General features: G+C 37.9%; 1 protein-coding gene across 1 annotated transcript in view; it reads right to left on the bottom strand.

Moving 5' to 3' along the window:
- Nucleotides 1-7,115: 7,115 nt before the first annotated feature.
- pip4p2 (phosphatidylinositol-4,5-bisphosphate 4-phosphatase 2) overlaps nucleotides 7,116-27,867 on the bottom strand; it is a 39,863-nt gene continuing 19,111 nt past the window's right edge. The window contains exons 3-7 of the mRNA XM_059978801.1: nucleotides 23,775-23,881; nucleotides 19,267-19,390; nucleotides 17,117-17,169; nucleotides 10,295-10,385; nucleotides 7,116-8,035 (exon numbers count right to left, since the gene is read on the bottom strand). Coding sequence (XP_059834784.1) covers nucleotides 7,892-8,035; nucleotides 10,295-10,385; nucleotides 17,117-17,169; nucleotides 19,267-19,390; nucleotides 23,775-23,881 — 519 coding nt within the window. The 3' untranslated portion in view covers nucleotides 7,116-7,891. The remainder of the gene's footprint in view (nucleotides 8,036-10,294; nucleotides 10,386-17,116; nucleotides 17,170-19,266; nucleotides 19,391-23,774; nucleotides 23,882-27,867) is intronic.

Raw genomic sequence — 27,867 nt, 5'->3', positions numbered from 1 at the left:
CCCCAACAGTATCCAAAACAGTAAGCCTTTCAGAGAGGGGAAATAGCACAGGGGACTCTTCAATTCCTTCCTGTATCTCCAACGATCTATCCAGCTGACCCGTGGTATGATCACTTCCTTGAAACTCCTATCTATGACGCTTTCTGCCTCCTGTACATTCCTCAGTGACTCCCATCTGCCACCTTAACAGATCCATTTTGCCTGAAAGGAGTTGTAGGCCAGGCACACTTCCTGTAAAAATTGTTACCAGAAACACTTAATCACTCCCTGCTCTCCCATATTTGACAGAAGCATAGCAGTCCACTGACTGCCACTTCTACCTCTCAAGGTACTATAGCTTAAGAGACCTTATCTTGACTCACCTTACCACTACTGCTCAGCCTTCTCACCATAGCCTCCCTCATTAAATCCTCTGCAGTTATGCCTCAATCTCAGCACTTGGACCTCAAAATATCCCATCTCAAGATGACTATTCCAAAATGGTCACTCTTGCTAGATCTTGCCTCCCTTTTAAATTTATTCCTCAATCTCAATGCTAGGCGTGTTGATAGGAAAAGATTACCTTATCTTGGATTGCCTTAATGAGGCAAGCTCTCTTCCCATTAAAAGCATGTCAGTTAAGTTTTTATAGCAGGCTACCAGTTTCATCATTTTCAGATACATTATTATAAACCGTATTCAATTTCACTGATTGAGAGGCCTGAACTCAGATTTTGGAGACAACCATATTCAGCCACATATATACAAAAAAGATTTCAGCAGCTGTTCAAAGAATTTGATGTAGCATTGAACTAGTAAATTTTTCTCAAAATATGCAATTTTAAAACAATAGGTTGGTACTGTGTAAATTTTGTGGCACATATCTACAGACTCAGTGCAAATCATCTTGAGAAGTTTATAGTATAATGATTAGGCAGGGTTGACTATGGATGTTGCTCCTAGCTGTCTACACAAGCCAGGGCAGTACAATATGGAGAACAAGTTGTTGCCCATGCAGTTGATGAGACATATACAATTTGGCTCCAGCAGTGTCACGGGAGTTGTCAGGCAGCATTGAAATCACTGTGGAACTGCCTTAGGGACTCAAGCTCCGGATTTTTCCTTGGGGTTTGCTCTTGAAGTTTTCCCTAAGAGTTGGTTTAGCCACAAGGCAGCAGAGGTTTGACATCAGAGTTTTCCTTCTCCTAGATGAGCTGCTAACCATGGCTGAAAAGTCCCATTTGCCCAAACTGACTGGTTTTAAGGTGTTAGTAACCCTCCTTTACTCCTTCTTCTGTCAGTTCCACCAAGCTTAGCAGCTAAGCCACACCTGAAGCCAAGGAGCTGGACTTGGTTGTCAGAGGCTATTTGAGACACATGCTGTTGAAAGCATTTAATAGATAGTGGGAGCTTATTCCCACTACCACCCCCGGCTATAATAACCTTAAAGAACTGTATAATACTGGTGTATAAATACAAGCTCTTTATAAAATTTAAGCTCTTTGTGAAAAAAGAACCATTGAACCATGCTACTAGCTTGCACAATTTCCAGGAAAATAGCAGTGTTAAGCATAAAACATTGTTATGATTAAATCGTTCTGGTTGTTTTCATTCAGCAGATGAAAAGTTAGTCATTGTGAAGCTGGAAATAACAAAGAAAAAGAATGCTGAATACTGAGTTGTACTGGCAAAACAGGAATTTAAATGGGAGTGAGTGATTTCTGCAGAATGTGGAGAGGAAGGGATGGGGAGGGGAAGATGTGTCTGGTTGTGGGATCCCCTTGGAGATGGCAGAGGCTGCAAAGAATAAGTTGGATGCGGAGGCTTATGAGATGGTAGGTGAGGATATTCTATGGTTGGTCTAATTCTATAAATAGATATAACCTCTAAGATGAGGATCTAGTATAATTCATAGTCACAAGTTTGAAATATGAAATTTGAAAAGCTCTGATCTTTCGTTAGTATAGAAAGCTGGATGAAAGACCTTGTATTCAGAAAAGGTATGAGTAGTCCACTTCATGTTAAAGATCTCATTTTGTTAGCAAAGATTTTTCAAAAATCAGCTCACAACAGATTCCAGAAAATGGCATTTGTTCAGTCCAAAATGCTTATAGTTGGTGTTATTATTAAATATTAGATTATTATGTTACTGTTTCAGTAGTTACGGCATTAGGCCAATGTGTTTGATAACATTTACTTTAGCATGATAAAAATGAATTCTAATTTTACTATGATCAAAATGTTTTTGAGCCTTTGACTTGTTTTTTTTTCAAATCTGTGAAATTAATATAGCTACTATAAAGGAATAATAAATTCAAGACTTGATGTAACTGTATTTCAGCTGAAGGATAAAAGCAATACGTACTATTAAAGTGTATGGTTATAGCGACCATGAGATAGCCTTCCTCACCATTGACACAACAACAAGTTAACCTTCAGGAAATTCTGCATGTGAACTCCCAAGCCCCAAGCACCTCAGATTTTTAAATTTTCTCTGCATTTAGAAATTATTCAACCCTTTTATTTCTTCTTCCAAATTGCATGGCCATACATTTCATGACACTGTATTCTATCTGCCATATCTTTGCCAATTCCCCCGATCTCAGTCCTTCTGTCACCTCTCTGCTTCCTCAAAACTCCCTGCCCCTCCACCTATCTTCATATCCTCCACAAACTTGGCCACAAAGCCATCAATTCTGTCATCCAGATCATTAACATATTGACATAGAAGGAATCAGTCCCATCACAGATCCCTGTGGAACACCACTAATCACTGGCAACCAACCAGAAAGGCTCCCGTTATTTCCACTCTTTGCCTCCTACCAATCAGCCAATGCTCTATCCATGATAGCCTTTCCTGTATTACCATGGGCTCTTGTTAAACAGCTTCTTGTTAAAGGCCTTCTGAAAATCCAAGTACACAGCATCCAACGATACTTTTTTGCTTGTTATTTTTTCAAAGAATTCCAACAGATTTTTCAGGCAATAGTTTCCCTTAAGGAAACGATGCCTAATGCCTGTTTTATCATGGGCCTCCAAGTACCTCAAAACCATATCCTTAATCAACTCCAACATCTTTCCAGCCACTGAGGTCAAACTAACTGGTCTATAATTTCCTTTCTTCTACCTCTCTCCCTTCTTGAAGAGTGAAGTGACATAATGGATAACGTGTATGCTAAAGCAAATATAGAGTGAGTCACTGCTCATTAACTGTTAGGAGGGAGGAAGTAATCTTCAGAGGAACACAGTAATCATAGTAAAATCCATTAGTATAGATAGCTGATGATAACTTACCTGAAAATTAGGACATACAAGACAGAATTAGAAACAGAATTAGGCCATTCAGCCCATTGAGTCGGCTCAGCCATTCCACCATGGCTGAACCTGGATCCCACTCAACCCCGTACACCTGCCTTCTCTCCACATCCTTTGATGCCCTAACTGATCAGGAAATGATCAACTTCCGCCTTAAATATACATGAATAGGTTTCTTAGAGATTTAACCTTAGTTGTTGAGACATCCGTTATGTGAGCAAAGATGTGATCACAATACTAAATAATAATATGGCAAGTTCTGTGCAGTATGCAACAAGAAAGAGATGATGGCAATTGTTACTGAACTAGACTGAGGTGTGAAGTGAGTTATCTTCAGTTCAGATTGTTAGGCTGGGATTGTAATGTGAAACAAGCTTATTTGGCAGAAATGTATGGTATATTGGATCCTATCTAGAGTTTAGTCTTAAATTTTCACTCACAATAGAATGTATCCTTTTAGAAGGGGGAGGAGGAGGGATTTCTGTAGCCAGAATAGTGAATCTATGGAATTCATTGCCACAGCTGGCCAAGTCATGGAGTATAGTTAAGGTAAAGGTTAACTGATTTTTTTAAATTATTAGTCAGGGCATGAAATAATACAGGGAGAAGGTAGGAGATTGGGGCTGAGAGGGAAAATGGATCAGCCATAATGAAATGGCTGAGCAGACTCAATGGGCCAAATGGTCTAATTCTGCTCCTACATGTTATGGTTTTATCTTAGTTCAGAGTTGCCACATCAGGATATCTTGGATCCTGGATTTCCTCACTTGCAGACCTCAGTCTGTTCGGACTGGCAACATCTCCTCCATGATCTCCATCAACACAGGTGCACTACAAGGCTCTGTACTTAGACTCCTCCTCTCCTCACTTTACACTGACGACTGTGTGGCTAAGCACAACTCCAGTGCCATATTCAAGTTTCCTGATGGTATCATCATCATAGGCCATATTAAAGGTGGTGATGAATCAGCATATAGGAGGGAGATTGAAAATCTGGCTGAGTGGTGTCATAACAACTGATTACTCAACATCTGCAGACCAAGGAGCTGATTATTGACTTCCGGAGAAGGAAACCAGAAGCCCATGAGCCAGTTCTCATCAGTGGAGAGGATTAGCAGCTTTAAATTCCTAAGTGTCATTATTTCAGAGGACCTGTCCCGGGCCCAGCACATAACTGCAATTACGGCCACACCTCTACTTTCTTGGGAGGTTGTAGAGATTCACACCACCAGGTACAGGAACAGTTACTACCCCTCAACCATCAGGCTTTTGAACCAAAGGGGATTAATTCACTCACCATATCAATGAGATGTCCCCACACCATGGTCTCACTTTCAATGACTCTTGATCTCATGTTCTCAATATCTATTTTTTTTTATTTTGTATTTACTTCTGTATTCTGGTTGAACACCCCAGTTGGGTGGTCTTTCATTTATTCTGTTAAGGTTTTTATTCTATAGATTTACTGAGTATGTCCACAGGTAAATGAATCTCAGGGTTGTATATGGTGACATATGTACTTTGATAATAAAATTTTCTTTCAAGTTTGACTCTTTAATCCTTTCCATAGATTCTGCCCGACTTGCTCAGGTCCTTCAGTATTTTGTATGTGTTACAGTAAAAATAAACCTTACCTTTTCCTCAGATCAGCATCCAAAGTGTAACATACATCTGTGTGTATATGTTTGCTGAATCTGCACAAAAATAATTCAATACAATAGTAATTTAAATCATCATTTGTCTTGCTATTACAGCTTTGTGACTGTAACTGTTAATACTGCCACCTTCTGGCAAATAAACATAGAACTGATAATATACTTTCAGCACTACACAGAATTAAAATATGAACACAAGGTGGTACAGCTGAATAGACAATTGCTAGGTGCTTGCTAAAAATTTATTCCATACAAAGTGTACTTCACACAAAGCTTAACAATATAGAAAAGTGAACATTTGTAATATTGGAACGAGCAGGAATTTAAGTTTATATACTCTTGGTCTTTTGTTTTGAAGAACAGGATGAAATTCTATATAATCTATACACTTCACGACATGTGACAGAAAATGACCTAGATGTAACATCAGAAATGGTGTTAAAATATTGAATCAAGAAATTGCTGAACTGAACATCACCAGATTCAAATATTCAAAGTTCTCTCTCCGTGAATTGCCTTCTCAAATTCCTATTTATCACATTCTCCTCAGTAACCAAAATTGTTAAGGGAGTTTTTTAGATCGTCTGCATTTTCCAGTTGGTAGTCCACCTGATAAATATTATTCCTGGAAGACAATGGTTGATAGGAGGCTCACTTGAGTTAACCATACCTACATTAAAGCAATCAGTTAGTCTGCCTGGAAAGCAGGATTTCCTGCAGATTACCTACAAAAGATTTGCAGCACAAATTTACCTTAATGGGAAATTATACATTTCTTTCCCCCAAATTGAAAAGGATGACTGAACAATGAGAAAACAGAAACAATTTGCATTCATCAGTACAACTCTGAAAATCTAGATGCATATATGGAAATATTGGCTTGATACCCATTTATTGTCAGGCAGGTGTATAAGCAAAATCTGCAATGAAGTTAGATACAGATAACAAAAGCTATAAATATTTTTTAAAATTGTTATTTAGTGATACAATATGGAAGAGGCCTTTCCAGCTACACTGCCCAGGAACCCCCAATTTAACCCTAGCCTAATGACAGGACTATTTACAATGGCTAATTAACCCATCAACCAGTAGGGAGGAAACTGACGCACCCGGAGAAAACCCATGCATTCCATGGGGAGGATGCTAGAACTGAACTCCTAACTCTGATGCCCTGAGCTGTAATAGCAGTGTGCTAACCATTATGCTACTGTGGTGCCCCATGGTTATTTACAGTCACACATCCCTTTCAAAGCTGAAATTCACAACTGATAGATGTTTTGCTAACTTTTCTCAAACAGCAAATGTATGTACAAGTTTTTATATCACTACTTTTTCCTCTTCATTGGATTTTCCTCCTCAAGTATGCTTCTTCCATTTTTATTGAAAACATAACTTGCTTCATTAAAGGTTGGTATCAGAAAAAGGTTATTTGTAGCCAAAAAAAAATCAAACACTATATGAAATCCACCAACTTGCATTCCCTTGTCTCAATAGGCTGCTGATCTTCCTATAATGAGCACTGGGATATTTGCAGACAACATATTCTGCATGCTCAATCTTCCAAGGCCCCAAATATTCCCTCCCAACCATTGCCTGCAATCTAGACTGTAATACTGGCAATGTAGTGGCTGATTTTGAAAGTGTTTGCATGCCTGAGAACAGGATTCAAAGATATGAAGCTTCCTGCATCTTCACTGAATTAAGGAATACAAGTGATGCATAGACACCCTTCAGAAATAATCTGCCTTCACCTATTTTATTACTTCAAAACTTCTCCAATGCTCTTCTCTGCATTATTTGTTTCTGCAGAAAGAAAGCATGAAAACTGGTGCCACTTCAGAAATGAATTTATGCAGGACATATGTGTTTAGAGATGGAGATGATGATAAAATGTAGATTAGGTTAAATTGGCATGGAGTGTGTAGCACTGCAAATGCTACATGTGTGAGAAAAACAAGCTTAGTTTGTGTGGTGAACACAGTAAAAAGGACATTTTGAATTAGAGAAACATGGCAGTTATAAATAAACACACAAGTAATTCACCGATTTCCACTTGACCACAATGCAATATTCATTTTAGAGTGTGCAGGACACAAACTTAATTAAAGGATAACACATTCTGATGTTCTTCATTGTTTTGTCATAAATTAGTAACAGCAGTCACTCAAGTGTTTGTGTGTTTTATTATCTTATTTATAAAAGGATGCATGCACTTCAGCAAAGCAATAGTTAATGTATCTGTGATTATTATTACATTCAAATGCTGAATATTTTCTAAATTTTAAAGTAGATCATTGTACTATGATAATAGCAAAAACTAAATCTTTTCCTGACACATTGCCGCTTAATCAAAATGATGGTATGTGCGTTATACAATAAGATAAATATGATACAGCAAGTTAGCATCATTTACTATTGCCACCATAATATCCTGACACTCTCAATGCAGGTATTTTCAAATGCTTTATTTTTAAAAAGCAGCTATGCAAAAGTATGAAAGTATTGAAAATGCAATGTATTTTTATTGCTCAGCTATTATGTAATTTTGTTCAGATTCATAGGAGTAATTTAAAAACATCAAGGCTGGACAGAAATATTTCAATGGTGTATGTGTTGAGTTAAATTGTTGCATCACATTCCTTTGTTCTCTCCATCACCAGAAAAAGCAAATTTCAACAAAGATTGTATGACAAAGATTAACCAAGACAAAAATGAGATACATTCCAAGCGACATATATGCAACATCTGCGTTCAGCATATGGCAATCTAGCAGCAACAAAATGCACACTTGCTTAAACCACAGTGCAATGTGCACATTCTGACACCATTATATTCCTTGGACCTAATCAGTCTATAAAGCTGATTTCCATTAACTTGAGAATGTCCTTTTTTTAAAAAGATTTGTAGACCATTGGATCTTCAGCACTAGATAACTGATTTGTCTATGCAAAGGTGTGCTCAGGATAGCTAACTTTTATTGCTCCCCAATAACAAGCTCGAATTAGGCAGATTAGACCTAGGAGATAGGCAAAAGCCCAGGAAACATATGTTGCAGTGTAACGTCTTGCAAATTCTTGAGTCCCAACCTTTAAAAAAAAGAAGCAAGACAAATAAATAGCTTAAAACTGCTATTAAAACAGATACCTAACTCAGTGTCAGGTATCATTTCCATTTACCATGTGAAAATCAGAACAGGTTTAATCTATAAATAGTTAATTAGCTATCAGTCACCAGATAGTTTATATAAACTAATAGTCCTGCAATTAAAATGACTGATTCAATACCATGTACATGTAGAATTGGATGGGCACAAAAAGCCTAAAGCTGTGTAAATTGTCAACCTAGTTTCTTAACATACTAACTTGATAGAATTTACAAAAATCTAGATGCATATTTCTTTATACATGTTCCAAGTTTGAAACAATAATAAAAATAATTCTTTTAAACATGTTCCATATAGCTTAATAAAAGCTTATGTACTATGAAGAAATTCATTACTAAAATTTGGGGGGAAATTGCTAGATTAACAATCATAAAAGGGCCATTCATACAAATATAGAGAATGCACACTTTCTCAAATGTTCTTATTATTACAACTGTTTCTTTATTTGATTCCCCCTGCAGTGAAGTTATACTTTCTGCAATCTCATTGTAGTTACAGTGAAAATACGTTCAATGAAACTCTGCCAAGTTTGATGTAACACATGTTCAGGGAATGTATTCATTTCAGAGGACAATAGCAGCTGAGTGAGAAAATATTAGTTTCATTTAGTAACTAATTTTTAATGGACTGTGTATTTTTCAGGGATTGGAAAATGTCACGCATTTCCAAGTGTTCAAGATTGTTCATAGCTTGACTGAAAAAGCTGAAGAAAAGGCATTTCTTGAGGGTAGTTTTGATATTTACAAGAGGGAAATTTTCTTTGCCAGTCAGGAACTGGCTTCAGGGATCAAGTTCCAATTACAAATGTTGGAAGTGAAATTACGAGCACATCCTGCCCAATAATCCTCGAGGCAGGGCAGATGGAAGTATTCTGTATTTTGTTCAACACTAAACTATGCAAATGAGACACCAAGTTGGCTGTCATATCTTTCACAAAAATGATCTCCATTGAATAGCTAATTACAAGGTAAAAAAAAAGGCTTCTCAATTTGAAGTGTGCAGCTGGAAGAAGACATCAAACCTAGAAATGCACTTGCTAGAATTAAATGATAATATTTCCAACAATTCTCCATAATGTACTTTTTCTTGTTTAAATTCTTTAAATTTGAAGCTAAACTTTTGCAAACGTTTTATTTGAATTTCAGTCGGTAGCTTGTAGCCAAAGTTTGATGGACTGTAAACTGCCTACAAAAGTAGCAATCCCTCTATTCTCACACGATCAGGATCTTCAAAATACTGCCCATGTTCTTGCTCTCGCGCTCCTGTAGCTAGATTTTTCTCTATAATTTTCAGAACCTTTCCCACAGTCCTTCCTCAACCTTTTGATGCCACCATCTCAATCTCTACAATATCATTACACTCTCCAAGTATCATTCCAGTGACTATTTTCCATATATTAGAAGATTTCTCATATTCAGTCAGGATTTGCATATTCCCAACCACTCACAAGCACCAAACCATCTGTCTCCGAATATAATGACCCACACTTGGGCAGTAGAATAAAAACTAACTAAACATTGCTAGCTACAGTCATGTGCTGTACGCACATTGGTAACATAATTAGGCATTTTACATTGGTAATCACAAACAACCAGAGTTAGGCAAAGTAATCATACATTAAAATATTAAAATACACTATTTTGCGAAAATGGGAATGTTTAAGAGCCAGGCACTCTTAAATATCTTTAGCACAGTATACACGCACAACTTCATTAACATAGTTGTATTTCCAAGTTTTTGTTATTTTTTCAAAGAATTAAAATCAACTAAAAGTACTTAATGTTTGTCAAGGTATTTTAGAGTCATAGAGTGGGAAAAGTACAGCACAGAAACAGGCCCTGTGGCCCATCTGGTCTGTGCTGAACCATTTAAACTGCCTACTCCCATCGAACTGCACTGGGACCATAGTCCTCCATACCCCTACCATCCATGCATTTTCTTAGACTTTATTTGTTTTAGAACTATACAGAACACGGAGTATCAATTTGGAACCATATACATGCATAGCTATGCTAGATTATTTAATTCCATAAATAAAGTAACTACCTTTGTGCAGACACAATGAAATAAAGAATGTTTACAAACAAATATAGAATCATGATTGGGAATACATTTAGAAGGCACTCAGCAAACAGAAAAAGCAGAATACACAATTAACTTCACAGGATTAAACTCTACTTACAGTTAAACCAACTCCAATGAAAACGCATATCATTCCAACAGTTACATATGCACAGCAACGCCTTCGTGGCAATGCACTACCAACAGATGATCTAAAAATAACAAAATAAAAGATAGTTTATGTACCAATTGTGCAACTTATGTCAGCAGCAAACTATTATTCCATTGTTTAAAATCACTTTCATAATCTGACACACACAACTAAGAGAGAAAAAAATTGTACTTGCTAATTGAAGATCCCATCATCTGAATCATAAAAATTACTTGCAATAACACTGCTCAAGATAAAACTCCCAATAAAAGAATCACACCTTTTATAGTTTCCACTCCTGTTTCCATTAAACAGACTTTAAGAGTGAACTATAGCATATATTTTGTCTTTTTGGGATCCACATACTATCAGTAATCAAATACACTACCCAAGAACACAAATATCACACACAAGATGCTGGTGGAACACAGCAGGCCAGGCAGCATCTATGATGAGAAGCACTGTCAACATTTCGGGCCGAGACCCTTTGAGACCCATAGATGCTGCCTGGCCTGCTGTGTTCCACCAGCATCTTGTGTGTGTTGTTTGAATTTCCAGCATCTGCAGATTTCCTCATGTTTACCCAAGAACACAAGTAGCATTGAGCAGTTGCGAGATGACACTCAACAGATCTATCATCAAAAACTGGAATTAACGATGGAAGCAGGAATGTACAACATCACAAAATAATCAGAGTCAAAGTCCCAGAACTACTGTACAGAAATTGACCCTTCGACCCAGTTCATTAATTCTGACCATTGCATCCACCAAACTGGTCCCACTTGCCTGAATTTGGCTCATTTCCCCTTAAACCCCTTCTATGCATGTCCAAATGTCTTTTGAATGTTGTTATTCCACCTATTTCAACCACTCTCCAGCAGCTCATTCCACATTTACATCACAATTTGCATGAAGAAGTTGCCTATTAAATCCTATTTAAATATTTTACACCTCACCTTCAACCTATGTCCCCCAATTTTAAGTTCCTCTTCCTGAGGGGGAAAACATGTGTATTCACCCTATCTGTGCCTCTCATAATTTTATACATTTTTATATGCCAACCTTTAGTCTCCTATGCTCCAAAAAAATAAATTTCTAGCCTGCCCATCTTCTCCCTATCACATGGGCCTCAGTCCTGACAAGATCCTCATAACTCATCTCTGCACACTCTATAGTTTATGCCTTACCCATAACAGGACAACCAAAACTTTATACGATATTTCAAGTGCAGTCCCTCCAATATCTCTGACATATTGTCCTAACCTCTGTACTCTTAATTCTGCTAAGACAGCCATGCGCTTGGTTTAAGCGTCCTCTCCAGCTGCAACAAATAGTGCAAATGTGTGTTTTAAATGTTTTCCTTGTGATTACACAACCCTGCTGGATGTTGGTAACACAAAATACTGCAAGTCAGGTTCATTGGAAAGACTGACGGTGCGGGAGATGTGTGACCTCAGTTGTTGCACACCACAGCATTGCCTGATACAACCACCAAGGGGAAGAGTTTCTAGAGAGAGCATTGGAGAGAACAGAGACCCGATGGGCACGCTGGAATCTGTGCTGCGTTGGGGACTAGGCCCTGCAGGTTGGCTCTCCTGTCGCTACTGCTCTCTGGTGTTCACTTCCTGGAAGACGAGCTAGATTTCCTTCATCTGCGGATGACCTAGCACCAGACAAGTTGATTGGCCTTCACCTGCGGCTGACCCAACACGAGATGAGGAAATGGTGTGTACTTGTTCCTGCAGAAATGTGGCTCCAGGACAACATCCCATGTACTATCAATCTTCAAGCCATGCCACGCAGGGACTTGTTTGTGCTAATGTAACTATATGTGCTGTGTATGACTGTATGTACTATGTTTTGCACATTGGCCTGGGAGAAATGCTGTTTCATTAGCTGTATGATTGAATGAAGATTAAATGAGCATGAACAATGCCTTGCCTATGAGAGCCAGCATGCCAGATACCTTCTTCACTCCCCTCTCTAACTGTGATGCTGCTTTCAATGAATTACGTACCTGTACTCTTGGGCGCCTCTATTTCATGTTGCAGCATATCCCTCATTCTACCTTTAATATCAAGCTGGGGAATCAACATTGATTCAATGAAGGATAAACAAGGACAAGGATATACTAGGAACAGTATGGACGAATCTAAAAAGGAGGTACCAGCCTGGTAAGGCTGCTAACAGAGGGTGATAGGCATATTAAATTCTAAAAGCCATAAGCAAAAGACAAAGCTAAACAATTGCAGAACTAGTGGATTAAATCTCTGTAAACCCACTACATTTGGTCATAAATCAAAGAATTCAGTTAAACAGCAAAGAAAGTGCCACCTTCTAAAACATCCTCAATAATAACCTATTTAAAAATACTGCTTGGGTTTTTCTAGGGCTACTTAGCCATGAGGTTTGTAGGTTGCCCCTAGCACATCTTAAGCTGGGGTAGTTATTAAAGCAAATGATGTATTTCACCGTATGTTTCAATGCACATATGCTAAATAAATTTTAGTCTATATCTGAGCTTGTCACAGCCTTGGTTTAAAGATGGAACAAATGTTAAGATTCTACAACTGAAGTAAAACTCACTAATCTCAAAAGCAAGGCAGCATTCATCCAGCTGTGACATCAAGAAGTCAGGGCAAAACAGAAGTTAGTTGGAGTGAAGGAAAAGCCTTGCACATTGGAAGACAGTTGCTGCTGTTGAATCTCAGTTATCCTAGTCCCAGGATAATGCAGCAGGAGTTCTTCAGGCTCAACCATAGTCAGCTTTTTCTTCAATGATTTTCCTTCCATTATTAACTCAGAAATGAAGATAATTGCACAATGTTCAACACCAATTCACAACTTCTCAGAAAATGAAGCAATTCACAGAATTCATTCAGGAATACCTGGAGAACCTTTAGGTATGAGCTGGTATATGGCAAGACAATATCATTTGCAATGAGAGAATTTAACTACCTACCCTTGGTATTGAGTAGCATTACTAACACTGGATACCACATTCAATAGTGTGTGGGTGTGATGAGGGAGAAACAATCACAAAAAGTCAGGCAGATCACTACATAAATGCAGCTGAGCTGTTCAGATGTTAGGTAATCTACAGCAAGACATTCATCTTCTGACACACTGAAGGCTTTCTGCCACCAAAACCCATGTCAAGAACATGATGGAGTATTTTCTTTGCACCTCTTCAAATTCAACTCAATACCATGCAGCACAAAGCAGCCCACTTAATTGTTGCCCAATTGACAAAACATCCATTGCCCTCACAGCTGCATTTTAAAAATAAGACCATAAGAAATAGGAGCAAAGTAGGCCATTTGGCCCATTGAGTCCGCTCTGCCATTCAGTCATGGGCTGACCCAATTCTTCCAGTTATCCCCACTCCCCTTTCTCCCCATACCTTTTGATGCCCTGGCTAATCAAGATCCCATCTATCTCTGCCTTAAATACACCCAGTGACTTGGCCTCCACAGCTGATCATGGCAACAAACTCCACAGACTTACCACCCTCTGACTAAAGTAATTTTTCTGCATCTCTGTTCTAAATGGATGTCCTTCAATCCTGAAGTTGTGCTCTCTTGTCCAAGACTCCCCTACCATGATATACAACTTTGTTCAGGCCTTTAAACATTCTGCCCTCATTCTCCTGAACTCCAGGGAATACAGCCCAAGAGCTGCCAGACGTTCCTCATAAAATGCACTGAAGTTCTGAGGCTACACCAACTGCACTTCTAAAACCCACCACCTTTACCATCAAGGGAGAAATGAGCAAAAGGGCCTGGGAACACCACCACCTATACACACTCTCTTGATTTGGAAAATTTACCTGCATTCCTACACTGTCACTGGGTCTAGATATTGGAACTCCCTACCCAACAACATTGTCAGAGTACCATCTCTAGTTGTTAATGCAGCAGTTCATAAAAGTGGATAACCACCAATTTCTTGAAAACAATTCTAGATGGACAATAAATGCTAACTGTGCCAAAAATGCCTGAATCTCAAAACAAAAAAACAATGTAGAAAACTTCATTAGTAACACAGATGTCATATTATTTATTTAAGGCCAAGTGCACGCCTCGCTGGTATTTGATAGCTGGTTAAGTTGAATAAGTTGAATGTTATACCATTCTAGGTCACCTTTTTCATCACAGCTTGCTTAGCCTGTAGTCTCACTGTTACATACAGTACCTGTGTTGTGGCAACAGATGCAGTGGAGTACTTAACCTACAGAAGGGAGCTAACCAGGCTTACACAGTTCCCTGTAGCAAAATCATCCAGGGGAGCACATGATTGAATGGCAACTTGGTCTAATGAAGTGTCTCTGCTTATCTAAGTGGAACCTTAACATTTCAATATTTTTCACGTATGCAGTTCCACCTTGTCAATCTTTTAGTCATGATGGTTCCCTCCCCACCACACACACACACCCAAAACAACTAGATTGACAGATCTGGCTTCCAGCAAGATAGAGGTGCTCTCTCCAGATAAGCTACAGGAACAAGCAGATCCAATCCACAGCTCTTACTTCTTTGATTTGTGTATCATTAATATAGGGAAGGATTGGAGAAATCCTATGAAGGAAATTGTCCAAGCCCTTGCCTACAACCAACTTTGTTAAACACCAACTTCTTCCAAAAGCTGACCTTAATTTTGCTACCAGGTTTCCTATAACTAAAAAACAGATGGGGAGAGTTTACAATTTTAATATTTTTCACCATATTCTGCATGTAGCTATTTTCCTTAAAATTCCCAGCTTTCTATCACTCAAATATACCTTCACTGTGAACATTGTACAGTGAGACTAGAAAAAAAATCATTTCAAGTGTATCAACAGCAGTGCATTCAACTAGGAAACAATGCACAGATGGCAGCCAAATCATTCACACCTGTGACTAAAATGTTACATTGGCTTTTAATGTTCAAAATATATTTTATTCAGCAAGATTTCTTTTCATCAAACTGTGATCACCTCTGCATGTAAAAATCAAAAATACTCACGCCTTTATAAATAAAAACATTCAGGGATCAGTTGTAAAAATTACAAACTGGCCATGCCACAGCTGACTTGAAAATGAATTGTTTCTTATTGAATAAAAAAGACTAGATTCATTTTTAATGAATAGAAAATCAGATTCTCTGATTTATTTGGCCTGCAACCAAAATTCCTTACATAAACACCTTTCAGTATTTTTGAAAACATTTGTTGCCTATGCAATTTTTTTGGAAAAGAACATAAAACATTAGGTTTAGTAAAACTTTATCAAGCATGTGCTGGACTTGATAGGTCCTAGTTCCCATGGTGATGGCGATGTTCCATGGCGATAAGAAAGTTTATTGGGGCAAGACAGATTGGCTGATAAATGGTTCTGCAACAACCTTACACTCATGTCAACAAGGCCAATGGCCAGGAAAGGCAAGCGAATGCACAACAGTCTTCATTGAAGATCAGCATTGGAAAGGATAAGTAGTTTCAAGTTCCTGGATATCAACATCGCAGAGGATCTGTCCTGGGTGCACGCACTGATGCACTGGTGAGAAGGGCATGCCAATGGCTGAGCATTGTCAGGAATTTGAGATTTGATTTGTCACCCAAGACTAAATTTCTACAAACGTACTGTGGAGAGCATTTTGACTGGTTGCCATATGGTATGTCATACTGGTATGACACCTCCAACGCACAGAATTACATGAGGCTACAGAGCATTATATACTCAGTCAGCTCCATTATGGGCACAAACCTCTCCACCACTGAGGGGCAATGCATCAATAAAGTAGCATCTGTCATTAAAGACCTTCCCCATCTGGAACATGCCTTCTTACTATTATCAGGCAGAAAGTACAGGAGCATGAAGACCCACATAATGATTTAAACAGCTTCTTTCCCCTCTGCCATCAAATTTCTGAATGCTAAATGAACACTATCGGCTATTACATTTTTGCATTATTTTTTGTAATTTATAGGTTTTTACATCTTTGCACTGTGCTACTGCTGCAAAACAAATTTCATGTCATTTGTCAATGATAATAAATATGATTCTGACAGTTAATCAAAATGTGCTCTGAGTACTCCCTCAGTGTTGCCCCTCCATCTATCCATGGATATTATGGTCTGCTGCATTATAAAATGCCAGATTTCCTTTTAAAAAGGCTTTACCGTATAGAGAAATTTTATGACAAACCAAATCATGTTGGATAATGCTGACAGTATTGCAGCTAGCTTGGGACTTGTTGCTTGTGTATCCAAATACCAAACTGTCAAATTCACTGAAAGATTTCAGCAGCAAATTTTTCATAACATTCTTAGAGAGTGAACTTGTCAAGATTATTCAGCATTTACATGAGACCATTCATATCAATGAAGAAAACAACATACTGTAGGTACTTCAATTATTTATGTTGCTTGTAATAGATTTATGCAAGACTTCAGTGTACATTGGTGACTTTCTTCACTTAAAATGTTAATAAAGTATGTTTAATTTTTTTATTTTAAGTTTTTAATGCCTTTAAATGACCTGAATATTCAGAGGCTTTCAATAAGTTTCATGACAGACCCCAGGGCCAGGCTTGTTCTGGCTCAACGACATGTCTACGAATGGTTCTAATCAATCAGGTCTAGGATGTTCTCAGCCAGCAGTCCAGCCCTGTAGATCCAACCAGATTATGTACTCCAGTAATAAGTGCAGATGGCAGGTCCCATTGACTAAAATCCTAGCCATTCACTTAAAAAGCAAGCAAAAACAGCTGATATGATAACATTAGAATCTCTCAGAAATGAACTGAACTTACATTCTTTTGCAGTGTGGGCATTTTGCCAGTGTGTTGAATCTAACTTCCATCCACTGTAAATAAACAAATATTGATTTAATATGTTTTTAAAAGGTCAAAGAACATTCTGTTTTTTTTAAACAGAACTCTTTTCTTCCTTCATTCCCTTGTAAGGGAAAGTTATTAATGATACATTTCAAGTGCAACTTAACAATGTTTGATATGGACAACCATAAAATTTCCCATGAGGAATAAAAATGGCAAGTCACTTAAAAACCAGTGATTGCGGTGACTGTGATCATTTGCAGAGCGGTCTTGAGCCAATCCGCACAAATAAGAGGAAATATTCCATAATGATACACAAAAGTCAACTGTGAGTTTTTATTAAGCCAGTTGCTTACCTATAAAATGACAATGGCAGGGACAGATACAGTTTCATAAATTCTATAATTATTTTACAGAATAATGGAGTCAGTGATACAGCACAGAAGATAACGGTAAAACTGGTTCCTTTAAAGTGTGATCTAATTAATCCCTGTGACCACAATTTTCCTTCCAAAGTCATCCTACATGCCAAAGAAATGCTGGTTAACGGCTGGCTGTTGTAAATTGTTCTTCATGTAGATGAGTGGAGTGTGTGTTGAGAGAATTATGAGAGTTGATTGAGATGTGAAAGAATACGATTAGAGTAAGATTAAGGTATTAGGTACAGGAATTCAACCAGATGTGGTCTTCTGCTGCTGTAGCCCATCCACTTCAAGGTTCAATGTGTTGTACATTCAGAGATGCTATAACGAATGGTTATTTGAGTTACTGTCACCTTTCTGTCAGCTTGAACCAGTCTGGTCATTCTTTGACATCTCTCATTAATAAGGCATTGTCTCCTACAGACATGAATTGGACATGTTCTGTTTCTTGCACAATTCAATGTAAACTCTAGAGACTGTTGGGATGAAAATCCCAGGAGATCAGCAGTTTCTGAGATACTCAAACTACCCCATCTGGCACCATCGATCATTCCAAAGTCACTTAGATCATATTTCTTCCCCATTCTGGTGTTACTTTCAATTAACTCATTTGTCACAGTGGCTTCTGGTATTTCTTATCTTGCATTCTGTGGCACGCCTAACTTTTTTGGTATGGCAGACATATACTTTTTCCCTGCATTGTGCTTCATAGCACAATATACAAGTTAACTGTTCAGGTTCTGTCCAAGTATCTGACCCATTTTGTGGGGTCAGAGAGATACAGCATGGTGACAGTCTTTCCAGCCCATTGAGTAACACTGACCATCAACCATCCAATGGCACCAATCCTACAATAATCCTGTAATTTATTTTCCCCACATTCGCATCAACTCCTTCCAGATTCTACCACTCAATTACACACTACAGGCAATATACAGTAGCCTTGAAACCAAGTAATCCATACATTTTTGGAATGTGAGATACCAAAGACTAACAGTGAATTCATGTGGTCACAGAGAGAACATGCAAACTTCACAGACAGCATACGAGTTCAGGATTTAAGCCAGTTTTCTGGCATTTATGGGGGAGCCACACAACTTTCTGCACCACTGTGATATTTGGTTTCAATACATCACTTTTTTTCTTTTATAATGTACCCAAGGAGGCCATTACTAATCTAAACTGCTTTGAAGTACACATCCTGATTCTGATGATAAGTCAATAGGCTGGTGTGTTTCACTATTTAAGTAGTTCCACCATTACTATTATAATGATAATGCTATTGCAAATTTTCTACTATCAGCCTTTGAACCGGTGTGATATGATGCTCTCACCACCTAACAGTGCACTTCATCCGCAGAAAATACAATTGATAATTCTCAAACACTGTCTGTTTTTTTCTCTAACTCCATTGGCAGTTGTGCCTTCAACCGCCAAATCCCCTACCCCTGGAAATTAATTCTTTAAATCTCCACACTTCTCAACTTCCATTTCCTCCCATAAAATGCTCCAAGTAACATACTTCTTTTTCCATGATCTTAATCATTAGCCCCAATATCTCAAAAGATTCAGCATCTGTTTGAATGCACTCTTGAGAAGTGCTTGGGAAAGTTTTGCACGTCAAAAGGGCCTTAAGTAAAAGTTGTTATTATTTATTCATCATTATCCAATCTCTAATTCTTCCCATAGTACCTCCATACATACCAGGAAAGTATTCCCACAATGTCCACACACCACACGTGTACCTTCAGGTTGGATCGGCACAGCAGGCTGGGGAGACTGCTCCTCTGGGATCAACATCACTGGCCCCAAATTAATTATGCGTCTACTGTAGGGAACAAGTGCTACATCAGTTATCTATGAATCGTTTTTGAAAATAATTCTAGCATTCTTTACATTTATTCTTGTGTGTATAATAATTGAATAAAATCAGCTCCTTGTACAACAGCCCTGACATTGTACAGCTAAATAAATACCATAAAATTTAGTTACACAATTCAATGACAAACTAATTGTCAAAAAACAAGAACTTTGTTTTTTTTTGTTTTTAGTACTGCTACGTGTAATGATCAAAAGGAAATGGCCGTATCAAATATATCATGCTGCTAAGTCATAGCCAATGAAGATAATTTGAAGATTTCATTTAGCTCAGACATTGCAGACAATGGTATAAAATAGATTAATTACCCAAAAATACTATAGTCTGTTGCTCATTGTCATTACAGTACATTCTTCACAAATGCAACCACTTGTGCAACTACAACTCTTGAAAGTCCTGTTAGCACCTTGATTTTCAATTCTTACAAACAGAAGCTTTTTCATATTTCTGTCAAGTAGAAAAGAGTGATCAGCTTATCACACTGCCCCATATCCTTAAGCTACGGGGCTTTGCACTCACACTTTATGACTGACAACACTGGAGAACAATTTTTTTCCAAAAATGTTGCTTCTTCAGAAACTTGATTTTGTTTGATAGACCGCTTGAGCACAAACACAAATGTAATATCTGACTACTTGTATCACGTAGGAATTTGGAGAAACAAGAAATTAACTTTTATTGAATATAATACATTTAATTGCATAATGGTGCTGATGCTTTCCTATAGTTCAACTAAGCCAAAAATGTGTTCTTGATTTTCATTTCTACTCAGTGACTGAGGCTTATTGTTTAAATGTCCAACAATAATTAGCCAACATTGGTGGATTCCAATTGCCCTGATACCATTCCTCCATGACCACAAAATCCTGGTGAAAACTTCACTGAGTTCGTCATTAACAGCTTCAAGATTTACAGGGAAAAAGTCTAAATCAGAATGTAGAAAATGAATCTTTAGTGACAAGTTGCAGTTTGCGGTTTTGTATGCATGAAGCAATTTGTCAACCAGCTGCACGTAGTTTGGTGCTTTGTAGTTGCCAAGAAGAATTTCAACACCACCCTTCAATGCCTTCCTTGCAATTTCCTCCAGTCCCACAATAAGTTCTTCGAATTACCTGTCTTTGATAACCGGTATGATTTGTGGACCAAGAAAAAATGCCTTCCTTAATCTTGGCATCAATTATTCTGACTTGAATTATGAATTGAAATAACAAATATAGGCAATTTCAAAGAAATGGTCAGTGATAGGGAAATTTTATGCTGATTTTCGTGATCAACAGCCCAAAATCCATTACACCCAAAAGTATTCAAGAGGAAAATCTGTGTTATCCAGTATAATTGTCAATCAAAAATCCAATACAGCAACAGAATTAAACAAAATATGATCAGGAAAAACATAGCAATGGATAAAGAAGAGAGAAGAAATTGGAGTGGGGGGGGCTAAAACAACTTACAAAAGGCTCATAGTAAAAGCTTACCAGCCAGGTAATCACTGATATATGAGACAAATATGAGCATAGGAGGAGATCAAGTACAAACAAATACAAACTTGGCACAAACCGGTGAGTAAGCCAAGTCTAGATTCACTTCATTACCCTGTTTATCATCATCCTGCTCCTCCTCACCATCCATCATATGAAATATGTGTTTTCTTTTCACTTTCCTGCTAAGTATCTATTCCATTCATTGAATGGCACAAGACACTAGCTAAAATAGCCAAGCTGCATGGTCACAGAATTAAATTGGAAATGACTCCTCTAGTACAGTATAGCCATTTTAATGTTGTAACACTACTGAAATTTAGAAAAAGTCATTGCTTTATTAATAATTTTTAAAAAGTTCATCCATCGAAGCAGTTGGCCTGAACAATTTATCTAAACTGTTGAAGAGTTTACTGAAATGGAATTAAGTTACAGCTACACGCGACAGCCCAAATTTATGATGCATTGATAATTGGGGAAAGGTTAAGAATGGAAGCTGAATGATAAAATGTGCTATAACATACAAATAGAATGTAGAGTTCTTCACTCATTTAATGCTTTAGAGTATAATGCAAGCTCTATGCTATTGAAAGAAACTTCAGATGCAGCAAGACAACAATAGATTAAAGCACAGAAGAAGAGTCATTATAAATACTGCGAAGAGTAAACTGAGCATTTATAATGGAAAGGATAAGCTATATAGATATTTGGCCAAAAGTATCGAATGCTGGTGGCAATGAAATTGAACAATTGCCCATTTTATAAACCCACATGTGAAAGTCATTATAAAATCAGTTACTATTTCTTGGAGACAAGAGAGTCTACAGATGTTGCAATCGTGGATGTTATCTGACATTTCACAGGCGTTACTGTCAGGGTATTCTGGACCCAGCATCTCAGAACCTCTGGCATTTGTGGGATGATTCTCAGATACAGAGCTTGGTTGGCTTTTCATATTCAAAACATGCCAGCGTAGGTAATTGGACACCATGGCTGATGAGTTAGCATGGTCTGGATCCAAGGCAATCAATAAAGCACAGCATGTTTGTAAGAGAAACAAAGGCTGTTTTAAGGGTACTTGTAAAAGGAATTACCATTAATAGAATGTGCAACTATCACATTATGCCATTGTGCACACTGCCAAGTTAGTTAAAAAATTGATTTTCTCCCAGTTTGCATAATTTTACCAGAGCTTGGGTTGAAATTCCAGTTAGATTTATCCTTGGCCAGAGATACAACTGTCCAAGAAGAGAAAATAAGGATGTTACCGTGCTAAACTTTCACAGCAATCTTTTCTTTTTAAGTATGTGGCATCAGCCACCTTTCACAGTACACTAAAAAAGCATTTTCATGCAGTCTGTGACAGTATTTTACACTGGTAAAACTGATGACAATGGAAAAACAGATGGATAGGTTTCTACCCAACACTGTACTACTAATGTCCTGTTTTTCACTGGGGTGATTGAAATTCAGCAAGTCTCCCTTTTCTTAATGTGGGGAGACGTACAATGATAGTGCTATAATCAGATATATTTGAGTACAAATACAATGTAATTCCTTTCCCTTTGAAGCTTAGTGATTTTAATTTTATCCAACTTTTTTTAAGAAAAGGAAGAGATTGTTGCCTGCATTTGTCACTTGTTTGATACAGGGATGCACTACAGATTGCCTGATGTGACAGGTATCCCCTTGTGATAGCATACACACTTAACTTTCACCTTTACACCAAATGCCACTTTCAGACATTGGGGAAAGCAAAACAATATAACGTAGCAGATTTTTAATAATTACATTTTGATGGATCTACAGGTAAAAATAAAATGATTTATGGACTGACCAGCTGTGAAAACATCCCAGTATAGACTACATCTTTCATTGCTGGGTAGATAATTGGTGATAGATCTATCATAGACCAGTGACTGACTGTTAAATCAGAAGAAAACAGTGCATTTCCTGAATTATGATTCATTACTGTCCATTTCTACAAGTTAATTTCCATCTGGATTTGTTCCAAATGTCATGAATCTCTATTATTTAATCTCAATTATGCAGACTCTGGAAATTTCCAAGGAACTCTCAATTCAAGCTATTTGTATGGAGCTCCTTAACTGGTAACAAAAAAGGAACACAAGTGAAGAAATTACAAAAGCAGCAAATTATCCAAAAGTGACAAATTTTGGAGATGATATAAGATAATTAACAATGCAAAAAATTCTGGAACCAACAAATTACCAAAGTACTCTTGTGAGGGTTAAGTCAAGCCTCAGTGGCAGGGATGGGAGGGGTTGTGGGTGGGGAGTAAAGGGTTTGGTGGGACTGATAGATCCACCAAGGCAGAGGTTTAAGGATAACTATCAAGTTCAGATTCCTTTGAGAATTCTATATACCTGTAGCATGGCCTCATGAGTTGCATGCTAACTCATGCTAATTTAAGTTTGGTACCTTAAATTTTCCCCCATCCTGTAATGTTCTGTGGTGCTGCTACTATTACTGCAAAAACTAATTTTCATCACACTGCTGTTGTGTATGACAACAGTAAAATAGAACTCATTGTGCTCTCAAAAACTGAGTCCTGCCAAGAACTAAACACATAACTCTGACATTTTACCCACACATATTTGATTATTTTTTCATCATCAGGTCTGATAAGTAAATCGTAATTTTATCGTATGATAACAAACAAAACATTACTGCTTTATTTTGAAATATTTTTCTCATTATCTTTAAGTTTCAGTAAAATAACTTCACATATGTCTTTTCTTGCTCATGAACATGCTTTAAGATTTCGGAAAATTTTTAATTTAGGAAGAGCTACTGAAGCCCCAAAACTTAGAATTCAGCAACTTAATACCAACCAGTTAGGTCTTGGACATCCTATACGTCGTGATGTGTCCTTGCAAATAAGGAGACAATTACATGGACATCGTACATACTTCTTTCCTGCTGGAGGGTTTTTGATTGGCTGGGGGGAAAAGGAACACAGCTTTAATTTAGAAAGAATAAGTTTCTTCACAACTACTTAAAACATCATGCTACAAATCAAGAATCTAACTTGGTTTGTTCATATTATTATGTGCCAAGTACAAAAATACATAATACAGAAGTTAGAACTGGGAAAACAAAAATATTTTTCTGGAATACCAAATCAATGGGTACTAGCAAAATAAATACACGTAGGAGTTCTCTTGTTGAAAATCTGTATCAGTGAGAACTGCAATAAGAAGGGAAGATACTTGCTAGAAGATCTAATGCTGACAATTCTACTGCATTCCCAAAAGACCAAATAGCACAATGCAAAACTGAGTTTTGCCAGCTTGTTTTAAAGAAGATAGAGGCAGTAATACTATAGGACATTAACCAGGATTGTATTATTTACTATAAAGAATCTTAACACTGCTAATTGATTGCAAGATTAGGCCATAATAAAATAATACACTAATACAAAAGAATTGCTCCAAGTTCCAGTCCCTATAAAACTCCACAAGATTTTAAAAGTGTAATTCATTACCTCATAATATCCTGTAAACCCAAGGATGATACCATGTCAATGTCTAATCATTTTACACATTCACTAGTCAACTATCAGAGTTTTGGCTTAAATAAAACAATGGGAACGACATTTCACAAAAAATGCTGGGGAAACTCAGCAAGTCAGGCAGCATCAATGGAGATGAATAAACGGTCAACGTTTTGGGTTGAGATCCTTCATCAGGACAGAAGAAAGTGATCAGAAGGCAGAATAAGAGGTGGGGGAAGGGGTATACCAGGTGGAACTAGGTGAGGGGGGGAAGTGGGTTCGAGTGAAAGGTAGATGGGAGTGAAAAGTGGAAGAAGAGTTGAAGAAAGAATCTGGTAGGAGAGGAGAAAGGAAAGTGGGGGCACTAGTGAGAGGCAAGGGAACGGGGGAAGGGCTAGGGAAAGGGGGCGGTTGATGTTTCGGCCCAAGACCCTTCAGCAGGACTGGGAAAAACAAATCTGAAGAGTAGATTTAAAAGCTGGGGGGGGGAGGGGGAGGGAAACACAAGATAATAGGTGAACTGGAAGTTAGAGAAATCAAAGTTCATGCCAGCAGCTTGCAGGCTACCCAAATGGAATATTAAGTGTTGCTTCACCAACCTGAGTATGACTTGTGGCAACAAAGGAGACCATAGACTGATGTGCCAGAATGAGGAATGGAAAGTTGAATTGAAATGGGTGGCCACCGGGATATCTGCCTTTTGTGGCGGATGGAGCGAAGGTGATTGACAATCTATCAAATCTCACTGACACCATTGCTTCTGGTGCCAACACAGCATGCCCACAAACTCACTAACCTGAACTGAATGCCTTTAGAATGTGGGAGGAAACTAGAGCATCTGGAGGCTATTTGGTGCTTGTGCCTCCTAGTTGCTGAATAAAATCAGGGCTGATCTTTTATTTCAGTGACACTTTATGTCCTACCTCATATCTCTTGATTCTTTTCATATCTAAAACGGATTTGATTTCCATCCTGTACGTACTCAGTGACTGAACCTCACACACCTCTTTCGTAAAGAATTACAAAGATTCATAAAATCTGGTTGGAAAGAAGTACTGCTTCTCATCTTTGACCTGCAGTGATCAACCCTTTGCTTTCAGGTTGTGACTCTTGATTCTTGACATCCCAGGCACGACAACAATCACTTGTGCATTCACTCTGTTAAACTTAATGAATTCTGATAAATTTTATATTTTATTTTGAGTTTTAGTATGGCAACAGGCCCTTTTGACCCAACCATCTCATACCCCTCCCCCCCAATTACACCCATGTGACTAATCAAATTGGGCAAGACAGTCTCAAGAGATTAGCTCACATTCTTCCAAATTTGGTAATGTATTGGCCTGTTTGTTTAACTACTCTCATTCCAGCAATTAACTGGTGAACCTTTCCTGCATTCCCCCTTCATAATTATGGATCCTTGGATAGAAAGACTAAATCTTTATGCCATATTCCAGGTGTGCTCTCATTAACATGCCGGATAATTGCAGCAAGACATCCTCAAATCCTCTTCCAATAAGCAAACTGTATGTATATTTTCCAGTGAATCATACGCCACGACACCCAAGACCCTCTAAACACCAGTATCTTTCATGATCTCACCATCAAAAAGTACTTTGCACCACTTAAAGATAAAATAGATGGCCTTACACTTTCCAACATAATATTCCATCAGCCCAATCCTTGCTCAATCACTTTGTATAAATCCTGTGGAGTGGGCTCTTCACTTCCTTCACAAAGCAGTCACCCAGCTGCAGGCCACATCGCCAAGTATATTCATTGCCCAATTTGCACATTTTAAACCAGCCCATCCAATCATTAACATAGATTGTGAATAGCTGTTGTGTGGCACCAATTCCTACAACATCCTGCTTGCTACAGGCACCCAACTCAAAAAAGTTATTCATTTATTCCCACTCTTTTCTAGCTATTTACAATTCCTATCAACATCAGTACATCACTTGATACCTTCTGTACTCCTGTTCTGCATGATAAACATGTGGCCTTTTATAAAAGGGCATCCAATTCAAGCATATCCATTGGTAGCTCATCTATTCTAGTAGCTACAACCTCAAAACCACATTTGTCAAACAAAATCTCCCTTTTATAAATTCCAATAAACATTTATGATTTTCTAATTGACCACTTTCTTAGTAATAGATTCACTGTTACTCTCAAGTTACAAAGCAATACGTACATGCTTACAAATAGCAAGACACAAACAAAATTCAGGTACAAGCTGATATGTGAAAATTAACATTTATGAAGTCCCATAAACCATAACCACCTTACTGAATCCATATTTCCTGGAATATAAGCAACAACTACGTCCAACAAGTGACACAAAACTATTCAAACCAAACCTGTTGGTTTCTATTAACTAAAAACCTGGTGGACCATCCGCATATGGTGCAAGAGCTGCATATCCTGCAACAAGAGGTTCAGGTGCTATTTCAACCTCGTAACATAACCAAGGACAAAGAAGCCCATTTGAGCAGCAACCCATATACCACCATCAGTGTACATTCCCTGCACTGCTGGAGCACCTGGGCTGAAAGGTACACCACCTACTGAATTCACTAGACAACTTGGACAGCTCCTTCATTGCTAAGGAAAAACAAAGGCCACCGGTGTATGGGTAAGCCACCACACCAACTTGGAAATACTTCATCTTTACTGGTTCCAAGCCCTGGATCTCTAAACCAACTCAAATTGTGGGAGTACTTTCACCAGAAGATTGCAGTGGTTCAAAGATAGACCACTGACACCTTCTCAGCAGCATTTGGAAATGTGCAATTAAAACAAAAGGAAACAAGATCAGGAGTGGGCCATCAGGCACTTCCGTGTAGCCGCACCATTTGATCTACGTTGTCCTCAACACCGCTTCTGTATTGTTTCTCCAAAAAACCCTCAAGCCCTTGATTTACCAAGTATTCCTCTGTCTCCATGAGAAATACTTTTAACAATTCAAATTCCACCACCCACCAGGGTAGAGAACTGCATAGATTCACCATGTTTTTGGAGAACCTTTTACATATCTGTTTTAAACGACCTGCCTTTTACCTTGCAGTCATGTTCCCTTGTTCAAGACTCCCCAGTTACTAAAAACATCCCAACATCTCCTCTGTCAAGCATCCGTAGGATCTTAAGCGAGGTCACCCTTCTTAACTCGGAGGATGACAGGTCCAAATTATTTCATGTCTTTTGATAGGATGATACTTTCATCCCAGGAATTAGCCTGGTAAATCTCCTTTGTGCTACTTCTAATGTTACTAGATCTTTTTCTGTAAGGGGATCAAAATATACTGTACAGTATATATGGTGCATATAAATATACTCCATAAATATAAATCTAGTGTATATAAAATATCAGGTGAGTCTTCACCAACATCCTGTACAATTGCATAAGAACTTCCCAATATTTAAACTTG

The sequence above is a fragment of the Hypanus sabinus genome, chromosome 1 (assembly GCF_030144855.1).
Source record: "Hypanus sabinus isolate sHypSab1 chromosome 1, sHypSab1.hap1, whole genome shotgun sequence".
NCBI classification, from domain to species: Eukaryota; Metazoa; Chordata; class Chondrichthyes; order Myliobatiformes; family Dasyatidae; genus Hypanus; species Hypanus sabinus.
Note: the sequence above shows the minus strand (reverse complement) of the source record. Positions and strands in the feature narration are given on the sequence as shown.